We start from the raw sequence: 18,142 nt of genomic DNA, 5'->3' as shown, positions 1-18,142 counted from the left end.
CTCTATGGGGCGGGGCTGTCTCTATGGGGCTGTCTATGGGGCGGGGCTGTCTCTATGGGGCGCGGCTGTCTCTATGGGGCGGGGCTGTCTCTATGGGGCGGGGCTGTCTCTATGGGGCTGTCTCTATGGGGTGGGGCTGTCTCTATGGGGCGGGGCTGTCTCTATGGGGCGGGGCTGTCTCTATGGGGCGGGGCTGTCTCTATGGGGCTGTCTCTATGGGGTGGGGCTGTCTCTATGGGGCGGGGCTGTCTCTATGGGGCGGGGCTGTCTCTATGGGGCTGTCTCTATGGGGCGGGGCTGTCTCTATGGGGCGGGGCTGTCTCTATGGGGCTGTCTCTATGGGGCGGGGCTGTCTCTATGGGGCTGTCTCTATGGGGTGGGGCTGTCTCTACGGGGCGGGGCTGTCTCTACGGGGCTGTCTCTACGGGGCTGTCTCTATGGGGCTGTCTCTATGGGGCGGGGCTGTCTCTATGGGGCGGGGCTGTCTCTATGGGGCTGTCTCCATGGGGTGGGGCTGTCTCTACGGGGCCGTGTCCATGGGGCGGGGCCGCTCTCGGAGCGGACGTGACGCGCCTCTGAGGCGCTCCGGGGCCGCCCCGCAGCGATGGAGGCGCGGGAGCCGCTGCGGGACGTGCGCGGGGCGCTGCGGGCGGTGCTGGCGCGGCTGCGAGGTGCGGACCGGGACCGGGACTGGGACCGGGGCCGGGGCCGGGGCCGGGCGGGGGTCGGGCCGAGCCGGGCCGGCTCCCCGCGGGCTGAGCTGTGTCTGTGCCGTTGCAGAGGGAGAGCCGAGCGAGGGCCGAGAGCCGTTCGAGCTGCCGCGCTTCTGGGACGCGCTAGGTACGGGCGGGGAGCGGCCGGGCCGGGCCGGGATTCGGGGGTGCCGGGGCCTGTCCGGGGCAGGGCTGCCATCCCCGCGGGTCTCCGGCTGAGGGACTCACGGAGTCACGGAATGGGCAAGCTTGGAAGAGAGAGATCTTGAAGATCATCAAGTTCAGCCGCTAATCGTTTGCTCAGCTGTAAACCATAAAGCACGTCAGTGCCAGATCCAGCCTCCTGAACATCCCCAGGGTTAGTGGCTCCTCCACCGCCCGTTCCTGTGCCTGACCACCCTAACTGGTCACCAAACGCTCCAAGGTGTGGCAAAGCAAAGGCCGATATAGAACCGTTCACACAAGGTTTATAAAGGCCCCTGTTAAAGCCTCCTGGCACATCCTGGTGAACAGGTCATGAACCAGGATGCAGACTGGGGTACACTACCAGCCAAGTGAGAAAAAGCAGACAGAAGCAATGCATGGCACAAATGCAGCAGGGAGTTTTTCTTTGTAGTGGGGTTTAGTGTATATGTTTGTATGGCTTGGGTGAAATGGTAAACAAGCAGTAGAATCAGAGCTGCTCCTCTGTTCTTTTATCTTTTACCTGAGTTACTTTCTCTTCTTTTGCTCCTGTTGGATTATTTTTTAGGTCAGGCATTCCAAGTAACATCACAGGAAGCTACAAAGCTGAGTCTGGCATTCTCAAGGCCTCCACTACCTTCTGCAGAGGTGAGAGAAAGCCTTGACAGACCATGAAATTACAGTGTGTTTGCAAGATTCAGGTCATTTGACTAAATGGGCTGTGTACTGTAGAGTGTATTAATATAATCCAAAAACTGCCCAGAGAACAAATTTCTCTAAGGTAGGGAGATATACTAAATAAAAATGTTCTTATATTCTTTCACAGCTACAACTTGTTGCTGATAGAGACAGATTATTGGAGAATACAGACCTTAGGTTTAACAAAGAATATGCAATATTTTTGCTATCAGTTGGGAGAAGTTTATCATACAGGTGTTCAGAGGAGAGGAAAAAAAAAGACCTTCATTTCAGAATAATGATCTAAGTTACTTTTTCTTTTCTGATGCATGACCACCACAGCAGGGAGTGTTTTGTTACTAAATCATGAGGCAGGCTAAGATGCATACAGCTTGCTTACGGTGACTTCTTCTTGTGCTGTATTTGTTTACTCAGAGCAGTCTGAAAGCCAGTGATTGCTTGGGAGGATTTCTAACTGTGGTGCAGCTGTGTGTTACTCATGGGTGATCCTTTTGCCTCTCTGTTTTCAGAACTGCCGGAAGCTGAGTGAGGATGTCCAAAATGCCATTCTTGCAGTTGCCACAGTGTACTACTGGCTACCCAAGGGCCAAGGTGAGCTAGTGAAGCAAGGCAGTCACCACTGTATAGGATGAGGGTTCTTTCACCACCACTATATAGAGAAACCCAGTGTTTCAGAGCCTAGTGAGGTCTGGTATCAGCAAGTTTTTATTAGCATGGTATCCCATTATCAGCTGTTCTGTAGACTTTGAACGTGTTTATGAGTGAGATACTTGTCTGTCTGCTGCTGCAGGTTTCCATCTGTGGGAGAGTGATGATGTAGGAAGTTGCGTGCTTGATTGAGCATTGAAATTTATGAAGTGTTGAAATCCTTGTCCAGAGTTCTTTTGGAACTGGGAAGGGTTTTCCTTTCTTCAGAATACATGTAGCTTCATTTATACAGTGTATCCACACAAACAGAGCAGTCTGTGTGTTCATCTTTGGCACTTGCTTTCTGTCAGTGCTGTCTTTGTGCCAACTTTCTCGCTCTTTCTCTGTCTCACCCAGGTACTACCCTTCGGAAGATGGTTCGAGATGCTACCACTGAAGTAGTGGAAGGGATGATCCAGCTCACAGACACAATTCTCAATGCCCCAGTGGAGAGGTTGTCATTTTCAATTGCACAGTTCTGTGATTTTTGTGATAATTTTTGGGAAAAAAGGCAAGAAAATGTTACAAGTATACTTGTCAGGAGGCAGTGAGGGCTTTACACAGACTTGGCATCCTAGTGACAAGCTGGTTGGTGACATCTTTGCAGCAGAACTTTTGCTGGTGTTTATCATCTTTGTTGTTGCAGAAAATGAAACAAACCACAGTCTAGCACAGTGCTGTTATTGACTCTGACCTTGAGGGTTTTGTTTTGTTTCAGCTTGTCTCAGGAACAGCTGATATCAACTGGAGGTGTGTGGGAGGCCTGTGAGCAAGTGTCTAACCTGCCACGAGGTGAGTGGTGTAAATGCAGAGCAACAGCTCCAGGATGCATTGTCTTGGAATATCAACAGCTTTTGCAAGGGCATTCCAGCTGGTACAATAAAAGCTGAATAGAGAATAACTCAAAAACTTGACTGGTTTTGAAATGTGTAAGCTTGGAAATCAGGTCAGATTCTTTGTCTGACAACAGTGCAGCTCTGAGCTCTGCAGGAAGTTTGATCCTACAGTGATTGCAAGCCTGGATGGAGGTTGTTGCAAACTGATTTGAAACAGTGGGGTGCCACAGTTTTCATCCTTTTGCTTTTGCAGATAACCAGGCAGCAGTTGTGTCGGCTCTGGCTGCATCTCTAGGTGTGGTCAAGGATGCTGTGGAGGAGATGGAACATGTAAGGAAGCCCCTAAGCCTTACAGGGACATGCAGTGGTGGGTTCATAGACTCAGAATATTCTGAATTGGAAGGGATACACGAGGATCATCAAGTCCAGCTCTTGGTCCTGCACAGGACCACCCAAACAATCCCACCGTGTGCCTGAGAGTTGTCCAAATGCTCCTTGAACTCTGGGAGGTTTGGGGCTGTGACCACTTCTCTGGGGAGCCTGTTCCAGTGCCCAGCCACCCTCTAGGGTGGTTCAGTGATGGAACACAGGAATTATTTTATTTACAGGCTTTAATATCAATTTGCTCTGACATGACATAGATTATTGTTTTATGCATGGATTTTAATGAGTTTTTATTCTCAAGCCTGGTTTACATTGTATAAGATTTTCATAAAGCCATGTCCTGAATTGGGAATGAGGGAGGCAATTTAGAATCATGTAAGAGTTCACCAGGTTCTTGCTGTTTGCACTGTTAGACTGATGGTTTTTCTTAATCCAGTCATTTTAGCATTAACCAACTGAGATTTCTCCATTAATTGTTTTTATAATGTCTAGCTTATGCTTTCCCTTTGCTCCTGGGTGTTACTGGAATTGATGCTAGGCTCTGGATTTTCAGTGCCTCTGTGTTCTCAGGCACTGGTGGAAGGGCAGGATCCCTATGGGGACATCATGGAAGATGAAGAGCTGGGCTTTCGGGGCAACAGGGACACGTACTGGTCAGAGGCTGACAGGCAGCTGCTCAGCTCCTGCATGGGACTGATGAAAGCTTCTAAAGCCTGCCTGAAGAAGGTCTTGGCTGCAGTGAAGGCCCATGGCAAAGCTGATTCTCCAGAGCACATTGCACAGCTGGATGACCTGGCAGACATTGCTAATGAGATCAGCCCAAGGTAAGCAGGGTTCTCCCCTTGCTGCTTTTCCCTCTAGAGCAGTCCTCGTCTTTCTTTGAGGTCTTGAGTGAGGAGTTAGGAACAACCTTTATGATACTGGAGCTGTGAGGAGGTGGTGGACACAGATGTGGTGGGAAGGCTGTTAAGCTGTTGAGGGTTGTGTAGGTCAGGAGAGAAGCATAGGGGATGGAGCTGTGACCACGTCTCACTCCATGGTGAGAGGGACACACAGATGACTGAGAAGGCAGTGGGAAGCATCCCATAGGTACAGCTGACATCTCTCTGTTGTTCCTGACCAATTCAGGATTGGGGCAGGCTTTGACCAGGGTGTGTGAGTTGTGCTATCAGAACATTCCTTCCTTGCTCCCCTCTTTTGTGTTCCAGTGTTGATGAGCTGGCACTGAGCATGTACCCACCTGTGAACCCATTGGCTGTGCGACTTAATGTGAGTATCTGCAGTCCTGATAGCTCAGTGTCTGCAGTCCTGATAGCTCAGTGTCTGCGTGTCTGCAGTCCTGATAGCTCAGTGTCTGAGTGTCCTGCAGTCCTGATAGCTCAGTGTCTGAGCACCTGCACCTGGGACAGTGGCCTGGCTCTAGGGAATGGGAAGAAATCAGATTGGAGGGGTTCTGTGACTTCAGGGAGAGATGGGTACTAGTGACTGCCCCAGTAATAATTTCTTAGGGATGAAGAGTGCCATTTATTCTTGCACACTTAACTTCCTTCAGGTGGACACACATTCTGCATCTGTACCTCTTCAAGGTACTTAAAGCTTCAGCTCTGAACTATAATCCACCGAGATTTGCAGTGATAGAGCCTCAGGAAAGTGATGTCTAAGGCTGCCTAGGTACTGCAGATGTACTTCCTTTCTTGGGTAGTGCAGTCTTGCTCAAATAAAGCTATCCATGAAATGAAAAACTCTTACAGTGAGTGTATTTAAGCACTGAAACAAGCTGCTTGAGAAGCAGTGGAGTCTGCATCTTTGGCAACACTGAAAACTTGACTAGGCAACCCTCTGGCAACCTGACTGAACTTTGAAACATCCCTGGCATCATAAATCAAGTACAAATCTCCTTGTATCTGGGATTTCTTTTATTCTTAATCGTGTTTCATGCCTTTGGCCAGTGACTTGATTTTTTTTTAATAAAAAAGAAATTTAAAAAAAATTTTAATATCAAATTGCATTAAAATCAATCACTTGCAACTTTGTACTTTAATATCAGTTACTAATTTCTAATAGGCTTATTAAAAAAAAAATTAATGTATGCTTTAAAAAACAGGTGGTTTTTTTACCTGTCACAGTCAGGAGTAGGTTGGGAGGCCCTTCCAGCATGGCAGTGATGGATAACTTCATTCTGCATCAGGATCCATGGCAGTTTTATTCATTTTAGGCTTTTGTGCATCCCTGTAGTCCTCTTTTATTTTCCAGTACTGTTCAGACCCTCCTTTTCCTCTCATTTGGCTTACCTTATTTCCCTTTTGTTTCTTTCTAGGCTGCTAAATTGGCCTCAGTATTAACGAAAGTCTTAGAGATTGCCAAGTGAGTATGAGCTACAGTTTTGTAAGTGTGTGTTCCCTGCTATGAAGGTTGATTCCTTTCTGCCTCATGTCAAAGATGACTCATTTCTAGACAGTAGATGCTGGCATTTCAGAGCAATGATGATGTTATCTGGTCACAAAGGGATGGGAAAGAGAAAAAGATGCTAGGGATGATGGTGATTCCTTATTTTGGGTTTGGGACTGCAGACATGAGTGTGGGTTCTTGCTCAAAGCCCTCTGGGGCTAGAGCAGCCCTGTTTTACTGCTGTGGTTATTCAGAACTTCACAATACCCCCGTGTTTGGATGCATAACACACCAGGAGGCTTCTCTAATGAATTTCCTCCCGTTTTGCAGGACAAGCCATGTATGTCCACCATCAGAGGAAGGCTGGGTGCAGTTTCTAACTGGTGCAGTAGATCACAACATGAACAAAGTCAAGAACTTCACACAGGGTCAGCTTTAACTCTTCTGTGCCTCCGCGTGTTGCTGCCACTGGCTCTGGCATCTGCACTTCCAGTGAACTTTGCTGTTCTTTGGCTGTTTGGAAAATGATGAGAACAGTGGAGGAGAGAAATTCACTGCTACTTGGAAGAACTTCTCCAGGAAGCTGCCCTTTGCCATGGCAAAGGTGTCATTTTGCTTGGATTCTTGGGATGATGCAGTTCTGCTTCTGAACGTGCCCCATTCTTTGGACATTACAGCTACTGTGGGGTTCAGAGAAAAATAAAACATTGCTAGATTTACATTAGTTGCTTTATCTGTCTTCAGAGGGCAAAGGATATATACAGAATGAAAGGGTCTTGCTTCTTTTGCAAGCAGCCCAGTGAATAATTATAAAATGTTCTGCACTGCTACTATTTCCTATCTATTTCCTGTTCACTGTCTTAGAGAGCAGTGAATGAGCTTTCTCTTATTTTCTCAGAAAGCAGCAGAAAATATTGTTTACTACCTTACCAATGTCAAGGATCTACAGGGGGAGATACCCCCTATATATATATATATATATATATATATATATATATATATATATATATATAAATATATATCCCTTGAGACATGCTATGTCTATCATCACTTTAAAATTCCAGGATACCCTTTACTTTATCACAGGTAGGGCAGAAGACTTAAGCACTGGTGGACTCAGCACAGGTGTGGTGAGAACTGCCCTGTCTGCTTCAGCATTCAGCCCATGTTTGTCACAGTGAGGCTCAGCTTCTAAAACTGCAGAGCGGACATAGTGGCAGATGGGAGAGAGTTGAGTTTGTGCAAATAATCAAAATCAGATATGGTTTTAAATATAACTTTTATTAAACTGTTAACATCTGTGCTTGCCCATGATCAGGGCACAGATCACAGCCACTCTTTGGTAAGGACCTGTTCTGAGCTGGCCTCAGGCAGCTGCAATGTTGGTTGTTCTGTAGCTCTTCAGGTTGTGGAGCTGGAGGCAGGTAAGACATGCAGTGAGTCTGCTGGGCCCTGCTCGGGTGGGGGTGAATGGGATTTCCAGCTCTTGAGTGCTTTTAGCTTGCACAGAGCCCAACCTGAAAGGAGAGAAGGGATCATACAGGAATGACCCTCTTTGTGTTCTTAGTTTCCTGTGTCTGGGATATGCATTAGCTAGACAGGAATGTGGTGCCAAAAAGAAGGAAAGGAATGAAAAGAAATAGAAGAAATCTTGAACTACCACAGTGAAATCGTCATCTAACAGTAGTTTGGGAGGGAGATAGGACAGGAGAGTTGAAGCCCTCCATGGAGATATCTAAGGGGACTTTGTCCTAATGCAGCTTCTTGAGACAAATGTGGGGTGTTTGTCATGTGAAGGGGAGCATAGACAGCAAAAGGAAAAAAAGGTACCAGCCCCTTTGGTGGCTCTTGGCTAAGTCACATTTGCCTGGTTCTTCAGCAGAGAAGAGGAAGATACCACTGTCTTTATTTTTTACAGTGGGTAATGGATGGAAAGATGCCATAAACAGTACAGTTTCACTCCACTTAAGGATGTTCAACTTGCTCACTGGAAAGTAATTGATTTCTCAAGAGCAAATAATTTCAAAATTTCATAGCTCATTTCAGTGCCCTCTAACTTTGTCTTATTTCATGTGTGTTTCTGACTAAGTCTTGTGGCATTTCTTTGGTTATCCTTTTTGTTGGCAGGAGGTTTTCCTTTTGCTGTCTATGCCTTTGATGTTGAAGCTTTCACAGATGCCATATTGGCTTCAACTTGGGTATTGCACATCTGTTGAAAGTTCTCTTAGCTGGGTTTTCTCCTTTTCAGCATGAAAATCATCTGTATTATCTGTAAATAAAGGATGGGATGCTCGGGGCTTTTACGCCATAGTGATATCTTCCTGCCATGTTGTTGCCTGGTTATTTTTGGGGACAGCCTTTCCTGTGCGAGGGTTTCTCTTGCTTGTATTGTGTCTCTTTTTCCATTTGCTGTTCTTGGATCATCACTTTGCACTTACCTGTAATTCCTTTGTCTGTAAATGAGCCCTCGCCCTGTGACTGCTATCACACACTGCTCCAGGGGCTCCATGAGGGGGTTTTGGAGGCTGATCTTTGCTGTGCTGGGCTCATACTGGACCATGTTTTCTGGGAACTGTTGAAAGAAGCAAATGGGCTGAAACTGAGAGAAGAAAATATATTCTTCTATGATTAAAGGGAGCTGTATGATTTTTCCGTGCCTGAGGTACCATTTGCCAGAAGAGGCAAAGTCCAGCTTAATTTCTTCTGCTCTGCTTTCTCAGAGAGTCCCAGAACTCAGCAGAATTGTTTTGCTGCTTATGACTGTAAAAGCTGTTTTCTCCCCACTGCGGTGGCAGAATGGCAGCCCAATCTTACCTCAATGGTGAGAGGGGAATCACCAATGCTGATTTCTTCCTGTGCCAGGTACATGAAGGAGGAGTCCTCATCTCTGAGCACAGCAGTCAGCCTGAGCAGGTGGTTCTCTCCCAGCTCTTTTCCAAACCATGTGTAAGGCACAGAGACCTTCAAGTTATTGACTGGAACACAGTGGTGAAGCAAGAAGTGATGAATGCAGCCTGGTCTTTCCCTGCATGACACCTAGGGGTGTTCAGTGCCCAACATTGAACTAAAAGCTGCAGCATTTAAATGCTAAAGTGACCTCAAGTGGATTTGCAGATTGAAAATCTCTAAGGTGATGTTGCCAAAGTGTTTTATTTCACAGAATGGGTGAGGTTGGAATGGACAATAGTGGATTATCTGGTCCAACCTCCCTGCCCAAGCAGGATCACCCCGGGGCACAGGATTGTGTCCAGTCGATTCTGGAATATCTCCCATTAGGGAGACTTCACAATCTCTCTGGGAAATCACCTAGAATCAACTATTCAGCCAACCTTTTGTAAACCTAGGGCTAGGAGAACTTTTCTGAAAGGAGAGCACTAGAGGACTTTTCTAGCCGTGCACCCAGGAGAGTCCTTACCTGAATTGCCGTGGAGGTTAAAATGAAACTCCTCCTTCCAAAGCTGGGCAATGGGCACACCATTATAATGCAGAGCCTGGATCCCAACTACCAGATGAGTAGCCTTTTCTCTATCAGTGTGGTTAAACACTTCAATGGAAAGTGTCATATCTTGTCCCAGTTGCAAAGAACTTGACTGGAAGTGGATGAAAAGGTTGACTGGCTCTTCCAGAGCAGTGGGAATGAATATAAACTGTGTGCTGCTGGTGGTTATCTCAAGTTCCTTCATGTTTCTGCAGGCTTTGTCAAGTACTTTTTTTTCCTGGAGAGAACCTGTCACAAAAAAAAAGGAAGCCCATACTTTGGTTCTGTTTCCTGTTTACTAGTGAGAAGCAGCAGGAGAATGGCATTGATTTCTCCTGGTAGTACTGAAGGTAACTGTTTCTAAGAACATAGAGAGATAGCCTTTTGTGCTTCTGGTTGGATGAGTTGGACAGCTTCAGCTGTCAGGATATTCAATGGATGTGCCTGACAGATTCTACTTGGCAATAGTTGTCATAGTTTTAAAAACACCTTGGTTTTAAAAAACATCTCAGAGTAGAGGAAGCAGCTGATTTTTTGTTGCTGTAGCTAAGGCACAGTTCCTGCTCTCATGTGTGGAGAAGGTGCAGTTGTCTCCTGGAGCCATGGAGACAAGCCACAGGTCAAGATGGGGTGTAATGGTTGAGCCAGGGAAACAGCACTCAGATTCTGAAGGGGGGAGCTGCTTGTTGGGGGAGAGATTTAGGCAGTATCTGAGAGCACAACAGTCCTTTTCAGAAAGCTGGAGTCTGAAATACATCTATCCATATTTATATTACAGAGGTGATGGGAGGTGGATGTACAGAGTGTAGAGATAACAGAAATCAGAAAGGTATTCCAGACATGAAAGTGCTTGGTGAACAAACACCTGGTGTTCCACAGACCTTAATGCCATTAAGCAGGGTGAAGTTTGGGTGATTACCTCTCCTTTGGCTCTGTAGACAGAGAGAATGAGGTGTTCTAGTGCCACTGAAGAAGGGGAGGTAGTGAGAAGTGGATGACCCTGGTGCTCTGGTTTGGCTCTGCTCTGGTCTTTTACTCCTGATTTGTGATAGTGACAGGGAATGTGCTCAGCCTGTGCCTGCCCATACCTTCAGGATATTTGTAGTTTTGTGTGATGTCCTCACAGCGCTCACTGCCCACACTCTTGGTGCTGATGTTGTTACCAGTGTATTTTGTGCCACCAAAAGCTGGCTTGAGGGTGTCATCTGCTTTGTGTATCCACACGTGACACTTGGCATTGATGGCAGCAAAGAAGTAGCAGACATCATAATCAACCTGTGTGTCCCCTTCCTTGATGGCATGAACAGGGGCTGGCCCACAGAAGGATAGACCTGAAGAGAAAATGTGGTCCAGTTAAGAATTCAGATGCTTTCCCAACTAAGTACATCCAATGGATGTACTTCCCAACTAAACCCATCCTTAGTTTACACCTATACTGGTGAAATATCTAGTTTAGGAGGCCATTAGGAAGCAGTGATAGAGCTCTTAGAACCACATGAGCTGCACAAACCAAACAGATAAATGATAGTTTTGTGCCTAAAGTCAACAGGGTAAGTTCCTGTCTTTTTGCATCTTTCCCCTGGAAGATGGGAAAGGAGGAATATTGAACAGCTTTATTTGCCCCTGCTTCACTTCCCCCCACCCTTGCTCTGATATCTTACCCTTGCTCTGATATCTTACCCTTGCTTTTTTCCTGGCAGGTGGCATCCAGTGCCTGCCACCCACTGTACTCTGGTAGCAAGTCTGAACGAGCCATCCAGCATTCATTCCAAACGTGGAAGGTCCTGCAAGAGCCAACAGCATGAGCTTATATCCAGGGACTGAGCCCTGAGGTACAGTAAAGCTTTTGCCAAACCACAGCTTGTTAGTGCTCCCTTGAAGGAGTTCAGTTCATATTGAGAAGAGCAAGAGTTGTGTGTGGAGAAACAAGTGGAGTTTCTGCAGCAGGACTGGGCTATCATTCTTCCTTTGTGGGCTCTAGAAACAAGGCACTCTTGAGTTTGGGTTGCAGCAGTTTATCAAGAACAAGTCTTGTAGACAGGATTTCAGCTGAGCTGTCTCCTGTCACCTCCTTGCAGCTGTTTTACCTCTTTCCTTTCCCCTGGGTTTCATTTCCCACGTCCAAGTATTGGCTCAAATTCTTGCTGGGGCCCTGCCATGTGTTCTTACCAGACACGAGCACTCTTGTCCTGTGTCAGCAGTGTCCCATCCTCATCATAGTACTCATCCACACTCAGGCTGCTCTTGGTGTTGTGAGCCCAGGTAAAGCCAGTGACCACCCTGGTGGGAATTCCCAGGCACCTCAAAACTGTGCAGAAGAGAGAGCTGTGAATCAGTTGTGCACCCTGCCCCAAGGGTGCCTCTGCTGATAGATGTAGAGCCTCTTCTGGTGCTAGGCCTGTTAGGAATGGCACCAGGATTGCTGTTTGGACTTTGCAAAAGGCATCCCTGCCTCAGGAAATAAAATTCACATGTGCATTCAGTGAATGGATGTACTGATCCTCTCATCTCAAAGGCAGTGATGCTGGGTGTGGTCGACACTAAAGATGTGCCTCTCCCCCGAGGATGAAAGGCTGCAGCAGCCCCGAGGATGAAAGGCCTGAGCACAGGACTGCAGCAAACACCCCTGTACCTGAGCACAGGGCTGCAGCAAACACACCTGAACCTGAGCACAGGACTGCAGCAAACACCCAGCACCCCTGTACCTGAGCACAGGACTGCAGCAAACACACCTGTACCTGAGCACAGGGCTGCAGCAAACACCCAGCACCTCCCTGTGCCTGAGCACAGGACTGCAGCAAACACCCAGCACCTCCCTGTACCTGAGCACAGGACTGCAGCAAACACACCTGTACCTGAGCACAGGACTGCAGCAAACACCCAGCACCTCCCTGTACCTGAGCACAGGACTGCAGCAAACACCCAGCACCTCCCTGTACCTGAGCACAGGACTGCAGCAAACACCCAGCACCTCCCGGAGCGCACGGGCTGGAATTGGGATGCAATCCACTGCTGGAGGATGGGGCTGCTTCCCAGCCACTTGGAAGGGGGTGTCCCATTATGGTGTTGCCCAGGCTCATATTCTGTCAGGCTTCTAAACTCACTGCAGTTCAGCTGCAGAGAAGGAGGAGAGAAAGATATAGGAAGGAATTGCCTCTCTTTGGTAGGTCCACCTGATCCTGTTTGTGGAAGCTGCTCCCAAAGCAGATGAAACCAGAAGGACTTTTTTGTGTGTCATAGTTGAGCAGAACAGGGGCAGCAGTCTCCTCTGAGATTTATTCAGTAAGTGCATTTTCACTGCTAAGAACCTCCTGCAGCACTACGTGTCTGCTGAGGGAGTATCAGGACAGGCTGGAGATGGGCAGGAGGTGTTGTTTGGAACAGGCTTCCTCTTTGGTCAGTGGTTTGGGGGTGAGAAGGTGCCCCCAGCTCGGGTCAGGGCTGCTCTGTGCCCTCCTTACCATGGCAGCAGCTGCTCTGCAGACATGGACAGGGCTTCTGCGCTGGGCAGGATCCTTTTCTCTTTGGGAGTGCTCCCCCAGAGCCAGCAGGATGAAGCAGATGTCAAGCATATCCTCCTCAAACTGAAACAAGAGCACATCACTGCAGGAAATTCTCCGTGAACTTTTGTTCTCTTGAGTCCCTACGAGGGTTTGTGACTGTGCAGATTGTTTCTCCCTTTCTGCTGATGGTTTTAGGTAAGTGGGCTGTGAAGGAGGGCAGAGATCTGCAGGGGGAGCTGAGGACAGACCTCCAACTTTATTGAAGGTGGGGAATGCATCAGCATGAAACTGTGTTCCCTGATTGAGGGAAATTGATGCTTTTCTGTAAGGGGATAGAATATAAGAAAATAAAGATGGTGTAGAAAGTAATCTCACCCCTAAGGAGTTGCAGCTGGGTCAATTATCAAAGATTAGGAACAGGCCTGACTTTAACAGGCCACAGCTGTGACCAATGAGAAGAAGATGCTATAAAAGAGTGGGGTGGCTGGTTGTGAAGGGAACTGGAGTCAGTTGGCTGCTTTGTGAAGGAGAAAGAGTCAGTGCTCTGAGGAGCTGCCCATGAGAAACACCAAGCAGGTATGAAACTTTTGTGATAAGGAGATAACAGTATGGAACCCCTGTGATAAGGTGACAACACTTTTCTGGCACAGAGACACTTTTATGATCTGCTGGCACAAAAGTGAAATAATCACTGGCTATGTCAGATGGCCTCAGACAAACAGAAAGATCTTCTTGTCCTCACTTTACCTGTAAGATAGAGACAGTATTATTGAGCTCTGTTAAATGCTTGTATGCCTGTTGATGAAAGGAAGGCACACAAAGCTCAGATACAGAGCAATGCATTCCTTTATAGAGGATAGCCTGAGAAGGAAGCTAAAATTTCATGTGCTGGGTTATAGGACTTCATAGACAGGTCCTTGTTCTCCTGCACAGGAGGAAGTGGGTGCAGAGAACATGGAGATGAATAGAGCTCTTTCATCAGAGTTTCCTGTACACACCAGGTTTATGCACCTTTTCTCTGCTGGTGATTGGAAGAGAGCACAGACATATTGGACCTCTTGCTTACCTGACTGAAGTCCCAGGGTTGGGCTAGGATTGCATTTTCAGTCCCCTGGTAGATGATGCCATCTTGGTTTAAGATGTACTCCTGCCGCTGTGCCTCATTAGCCAGGAACACCTCATCATCTGGATTAGAGGAAAAAAGCATCAGGAAGAAAGCATTGCTGGTCTCAGATGCACTAGCATCTCTCATGCATCAGCAGATTCCACTGTGGTTTGGCAGTCCCTGGCATTCTGCCCTGAAAAATACCTCAGACTGTAAATCAGACAGGAAAGAAGAATTTCATTGTCATCTCCATTGCCTTGTCCAAAAAGCTCCTCTGGACCCAGGCTGTTGCACTGGCTGGCTCTTCTACTCTCCTGGCTGATGAGGTCTAATACTAAGAAGGATACAGTGGCCTTAACCAAACCAATTATAATCTTGACTCATCCTAAAATCTCTATTATAGGAAACACTTAAACATTTTTTCCCTTAGCAGAAGGACAGGGCTCTTGCAGTGCAGTACTCCAGGAAGAGGCAGAAGTGCTGAGGCAGGAAAATTTGGGCTCTATGAGCCCCTACCTCTCTCCTGAGGTGCTGTGGGGAGCAGGGCAGGAGTGGAAGGAGCACTGGGTGAGTCAGCCCCAGCCTCCCTCCATGGAGGCAGTGCCACAGCTCCAAAGTGTTTTTTGTGAAGTGGCTGATCCCAGCCTGCCTTTCTGTTTCTGACCACCTACCTCTGCACCAGGGATTAAAGAGGAGGGTGAAGTTGCCCAGGAGCTGAGGGGATTTGGAGGCACGGAAAAGCAGAGTGTACTGGCCAATGGGGGCATTGGCAGGTGTGTTCACACGCAGGGTCCAGAAGTTTGGGTCCTGTTCCTCCACTGCTGCACTCCACTGCTTCTGGTCTCCCAGGCTGGAGATGGGAAATTCAGCCTGGATTTCATCTGCTTTGGAAGAATGTGGTCCTGCAGACAAAGAAATCTGGTTGTGTTTATTCCAAACATTGTTTATTCCTCACCTGTGCAGCTTGCAGGGACCTTGTCTATCTCTGGAGCCACAGCTCTCCTTGTGAGAGGGCCGTGACCCTTTAGCAGCTCAATGCCCACTGAACCTTGCTAAGGTCAGGAATGCACTCAGGCCTCCCTGCTTGACAGTGAGATGTGCTTTCCCTAGATTTGTAGCAACCAGGAATGGCCAGAATGGTGCAGCCCTGCTGTTCCTGTGGAATTTGGTGTCTTGTAACAGAAGTCAGAGCCCAGTGCTCACAATATGGTGAAACAAGCTGGGGCTGAAAGCTGCTGCCCTTCTCAGGGCTCTCACTAGAAAACACTCTAACAGAAAAACCTGTGACAGGCCAGCTAGGTTTGAACATTCCTAACCCCAAAAGCCAGAAGAGATCCCATGAGCATTTTGTAACCATGGAATAGTGAAGCTGTGTTGGTTGTTGTGTGCAGTGTCTCTTCTGGGAGGGATCTGGTTGTGATCCTGCAGGAGACTCTGCTTTGCCTCACATAAACAGTTCACTGGCCCCACATCTAAATTTGGCACCCCTGCCCAGCTCTGTAGATGGCTTTTGCCCCCAGCTCTGTTCCTCAGGTGGGTGGAGGAGCAGAGCTCTGGTAGGTTTGTACTGGCATTACCTGTCTGTACGATGAGGAAGGTCCTCTTCATCTGCTTCAGGTAGTTGTGTACTGGAGCTGAGAAGCTCACAGTGATGGTGAATGGCTGTCCCCGCCTCACTATGAGCCTTTTAGTGCTGATTTCTTCTGTGTGGTGGCTTTTGTTATTCTCTGGGATCATGAAATCACATTTTTGGATGCTCAGACCTGTAGTGTGAGAAGGTACAGAATGAGTTTGGAGCTGTGAGCTGGCTGTAGTCAGGCCCTGAGCCACATTCTGGGGATGACAAACAGCTGATTGAGTGGAGAAACACCCATTCTCCCCCTGCCTTTGAGACTTTCTATCCAGTAATGGTGGGGACTTCACTCTGAGCTTGGCTGGTCTGGGGTTGAGCAACTGTTGAGCTGCCTTTGCTTACACCTGACATCATTAAGTGCAACCTTCACTGCTGGTTCAAATGCACACCTGGATTAAACACCAGTTTTCCTACTTTGTACCACATCAGCTGACAATGCCATGCAGGAGACAGGAAAGATCCTCCTCCTGTCTCCTACACAAGCTTTATACACATCATATGTGCTCCTGTCCAGCGCCAGAAGACAGAAAAAAAATTGTCACAATTTCAAGCACCCAGTTACTCCCTGTTTTGTCTCAGCTTTGGGATCATCCTGACCTTATTTACCTCTTTGGCTTGTAGCCCATCACTAAGATCCTTGGCCCTGTGGGTTGTAACTGCTGCCCCTTATGTGACACATGCTCGTCTCTCTCTTGCAGCTAAAAACTTTTAAGTCCATAGATAATTTCTCTGCTGTCTAAACTGATTGCTCCTGTGCTGAAGCCATAACTGCTCTCTTGCAGATTTCACTGCTCTGCTTTCTCCTGATGTCTTGTCCTGTCTCGTCCTCTGCATTGATACCTTCCCCCATTGTGGTTGTCCCTTCTGTGTTTGTTGGGGACTCTTACTGGATTGTGTGCTCTGTTTCTCTTTTCCCCACATAATTTTTTTTCCCATGTGATGTTTTCAGTGAAAGATTCTGGTCTGGCTTTCAAATCCCCTCATGGCTGTCCCAGTCCAGAGCCCTGCACCAGTTCAGGCCTTATGGAGCCAGCTCTGACCTCATCTGTTTTCTTCTCTGTGATGAAGATGTCTGTTCTGTCTGTCTTGTAGATCAGTGAGTGGAGTCTGGCTCCCTCTCCCTCATATGGCTTTTCATGGATCTTAGTGTCACTTTCTTCAAGGTTGTCTGGAGCCTTGTTTCCCTGCTCCAGAGGCTCAAACACTTGGGCATCTCTCTGTTTCAGTCGTGTTGTCTCCTTAATTCCTCCCACCCCCTCATTCCCTGTGCTGAGGATTCATCACCTTTGCTTCCAAACCCTCACCTGTCTGCCTTAGCTGCTTCTTGCTGCTCCTCAGCCTCCTCTCAGGCATCAATTCCAGCTTTTGATTGCTGAGCCTTTTTGTGCAGTCTGCCATGCAGACTGAGCTCCCTAAGCCTTTAGAGCACTTGGCTCCTGCCCTGCAAGCTCAGCCCTTCCCCAAGCCTCATGAACTCTGTCTTGGAGCTCGAACTGTTGTTCTTTCTGACACACAGCTGGCAAATGCTTGGAGCTAACAAAAATGATTTTTGCTTACCTTGTCCCATGGCTGGTTCTGGGTACCATGAAAATATTCAGCTTCTCCTTGCTCTGGTGGGCAGTGGCTCCTTCCTCCAGCTGTGTTAAAAACTGTCCTCTTGCAAAGCTGTTTGCTTGATTTCTTTGCACAGGGTGGGACGTGGTGTTGCCACCTTTCCAGCTTATCTGGTGTGCAGATGTTGAGGACTCTTTTATCTCTCAGACCACACTGAAGACAGGCTACAGATGAGGTGAAGTTCCACAGCAGGCTGTGAAGCATTTAGAGGCAGCCAGTGACAATTCCTTCAAGGAGCTGTGCACTGAGGAGCCCAGAGTAGGAAATGCAGGTCTTAATATGGCTCTGAACAATGCACAGATGCACTTCCAATGGCAGTTTTGGACAACTGCTGTCCAACATTGACCCCAAGCTACTTAGATCCTAAACCCTTCAAGGAGTTAAAAAATACACTCAGTGCATCCATTGCTCTTGTGCCTAATTCAGAAAAGTGAAACCACTTAAAATGAGAAAATATGTTACAAGAAACAACTGAATTTGTGTAGCTTAATGGAGATTATTTAAAAATATTGAGCGGGAGACTTGGACTAAATAGGTTCCTAAAGTTGCTGTAATATAAAAAGAATGTCACTGGATTGATAATAATTGGTCAAAGGACAAGAAATAAGATATCAGAAATGAACAGCTTTCACTCTGGAGTGAGTCATCAATAGTTTTGCAGAAACCTATAATCTCCAACAAACTCAAAAATAAATTGAGAAGTTGATTACAATAATATAGTCCAGTGAGTTTGGTGGTTTTCTAGTATTCCTTTATTAAATTTTACAATTGTTTGCTTACATGTGTCATTTAAGCTAGAACCAAACTCTCTTGAGTTTTAGTTTTTTACAGCATGGCCTTATCTGTATAGATTCACAGGATAACTGCAGAGTGGTTGAGGCTGGAGGGGACCTCAGAGGTCATCTTGTCCCAGCTCCTG

At 47.3% G+C, this 18,142-nt stretch overlaps 2 protein-coding genes across 3 annotated transcripts; one reads left to right on the top strand and one right to left on the bottom strand.

Moving 5' to 3' along the window:
- The first annotated feature begins 558 nt into the window (after window positions 1-558).
- On the top strand, window positions 559-8,206 carry CCNDBP1 (cyclin D1 binding protein 1). Of its 2 annotated transcripts, none has more exons than XM_036395597.2 (11): window positions 559-671; window positions 781-840; window positions 1,465-1,544; window positions 2,105-2,186; window positions 2,640-2,736; window positions 3,001-3,074; window positions 3,372-3,448; window positions 4,073-4,326; window positions 4,711-4,771; window positions 5,820-5,866; window positions 6,221-8,206. In XM_036395597.2, exons 1-11 carry the CDS (start codon window positions 605-607, stop codon window positions 6,327-6,329), a joined length of 1,008 nt encoding a protein of 335 aa, XP_036251490.1. In that variant the 5' UTR covers window positions 559-604; the 3' UTR covers window positions 6,330-8,206. The 2 variants fall into 2 exon arrangements, with proteins under 2 accessions (XP_036251490.1, XP_036251489.1); XM_036395596.2 differs by having other exon boundaries at window positions 3,372-3,485; window positions 4,056-4,326.
- On the bottom strand, window positions 7,153-17,235 carry EPB42 (erythrocyte membrane protein band 4.2). Its single transcript, XM_036395595.1, has 13 exons — window positions 17,167-17,235; window positions 15,554-15,739; window positions 14,648-14,878; window positions 13,938-14,056; window positions 12,830-12,952; window positions 12,308-12,482; window positions 11,538-11,676; window positions 11,049-11,152; window positions 10,457-10,699; window positions 9,306-9,617; window positions 8,705-8,865; window positions 8,329-8,462; window positions 7,153-7,407 (listed from the first exon to the last, which is right to left on the bottom strand). The coding sequence occupies exons 1-13, from the start codon at window positions 17,174-17,176 to the stop codon at window positions 7,257-7,259; spliced, it is 2,088 nt and encodes a 695-aa protein (XP_036251488.1). The 5' UTR covers window positions 17,177-17,235; the 3' UTR covers window positions 7,153-7,256.
- Between the last annotated feature and the right edge of the window lie 907 nt (window positions 17,236-18,142).

The sequence above is a fragment of the Molothrus ater genome, chromosome 17 (genome assembly GCF_012460135.2).
Source record: "Molothrus ater isolate BHLD 08-10-18 breed brown headed cowbird chromosome 17, BPBGC_Mater_1.1, whole genome shotgun sequence".
Taxonomy (NCBI): Eukaryota; Metazoa; Chordata; class Aves; order Passeriformes; family Icteridae; genus Molothrus; species Molothrus ater.
Note: the sequence above shows the minus strand (reverse complement) of the source record. Positions and strands in the feature narration are given on the sequence as shown.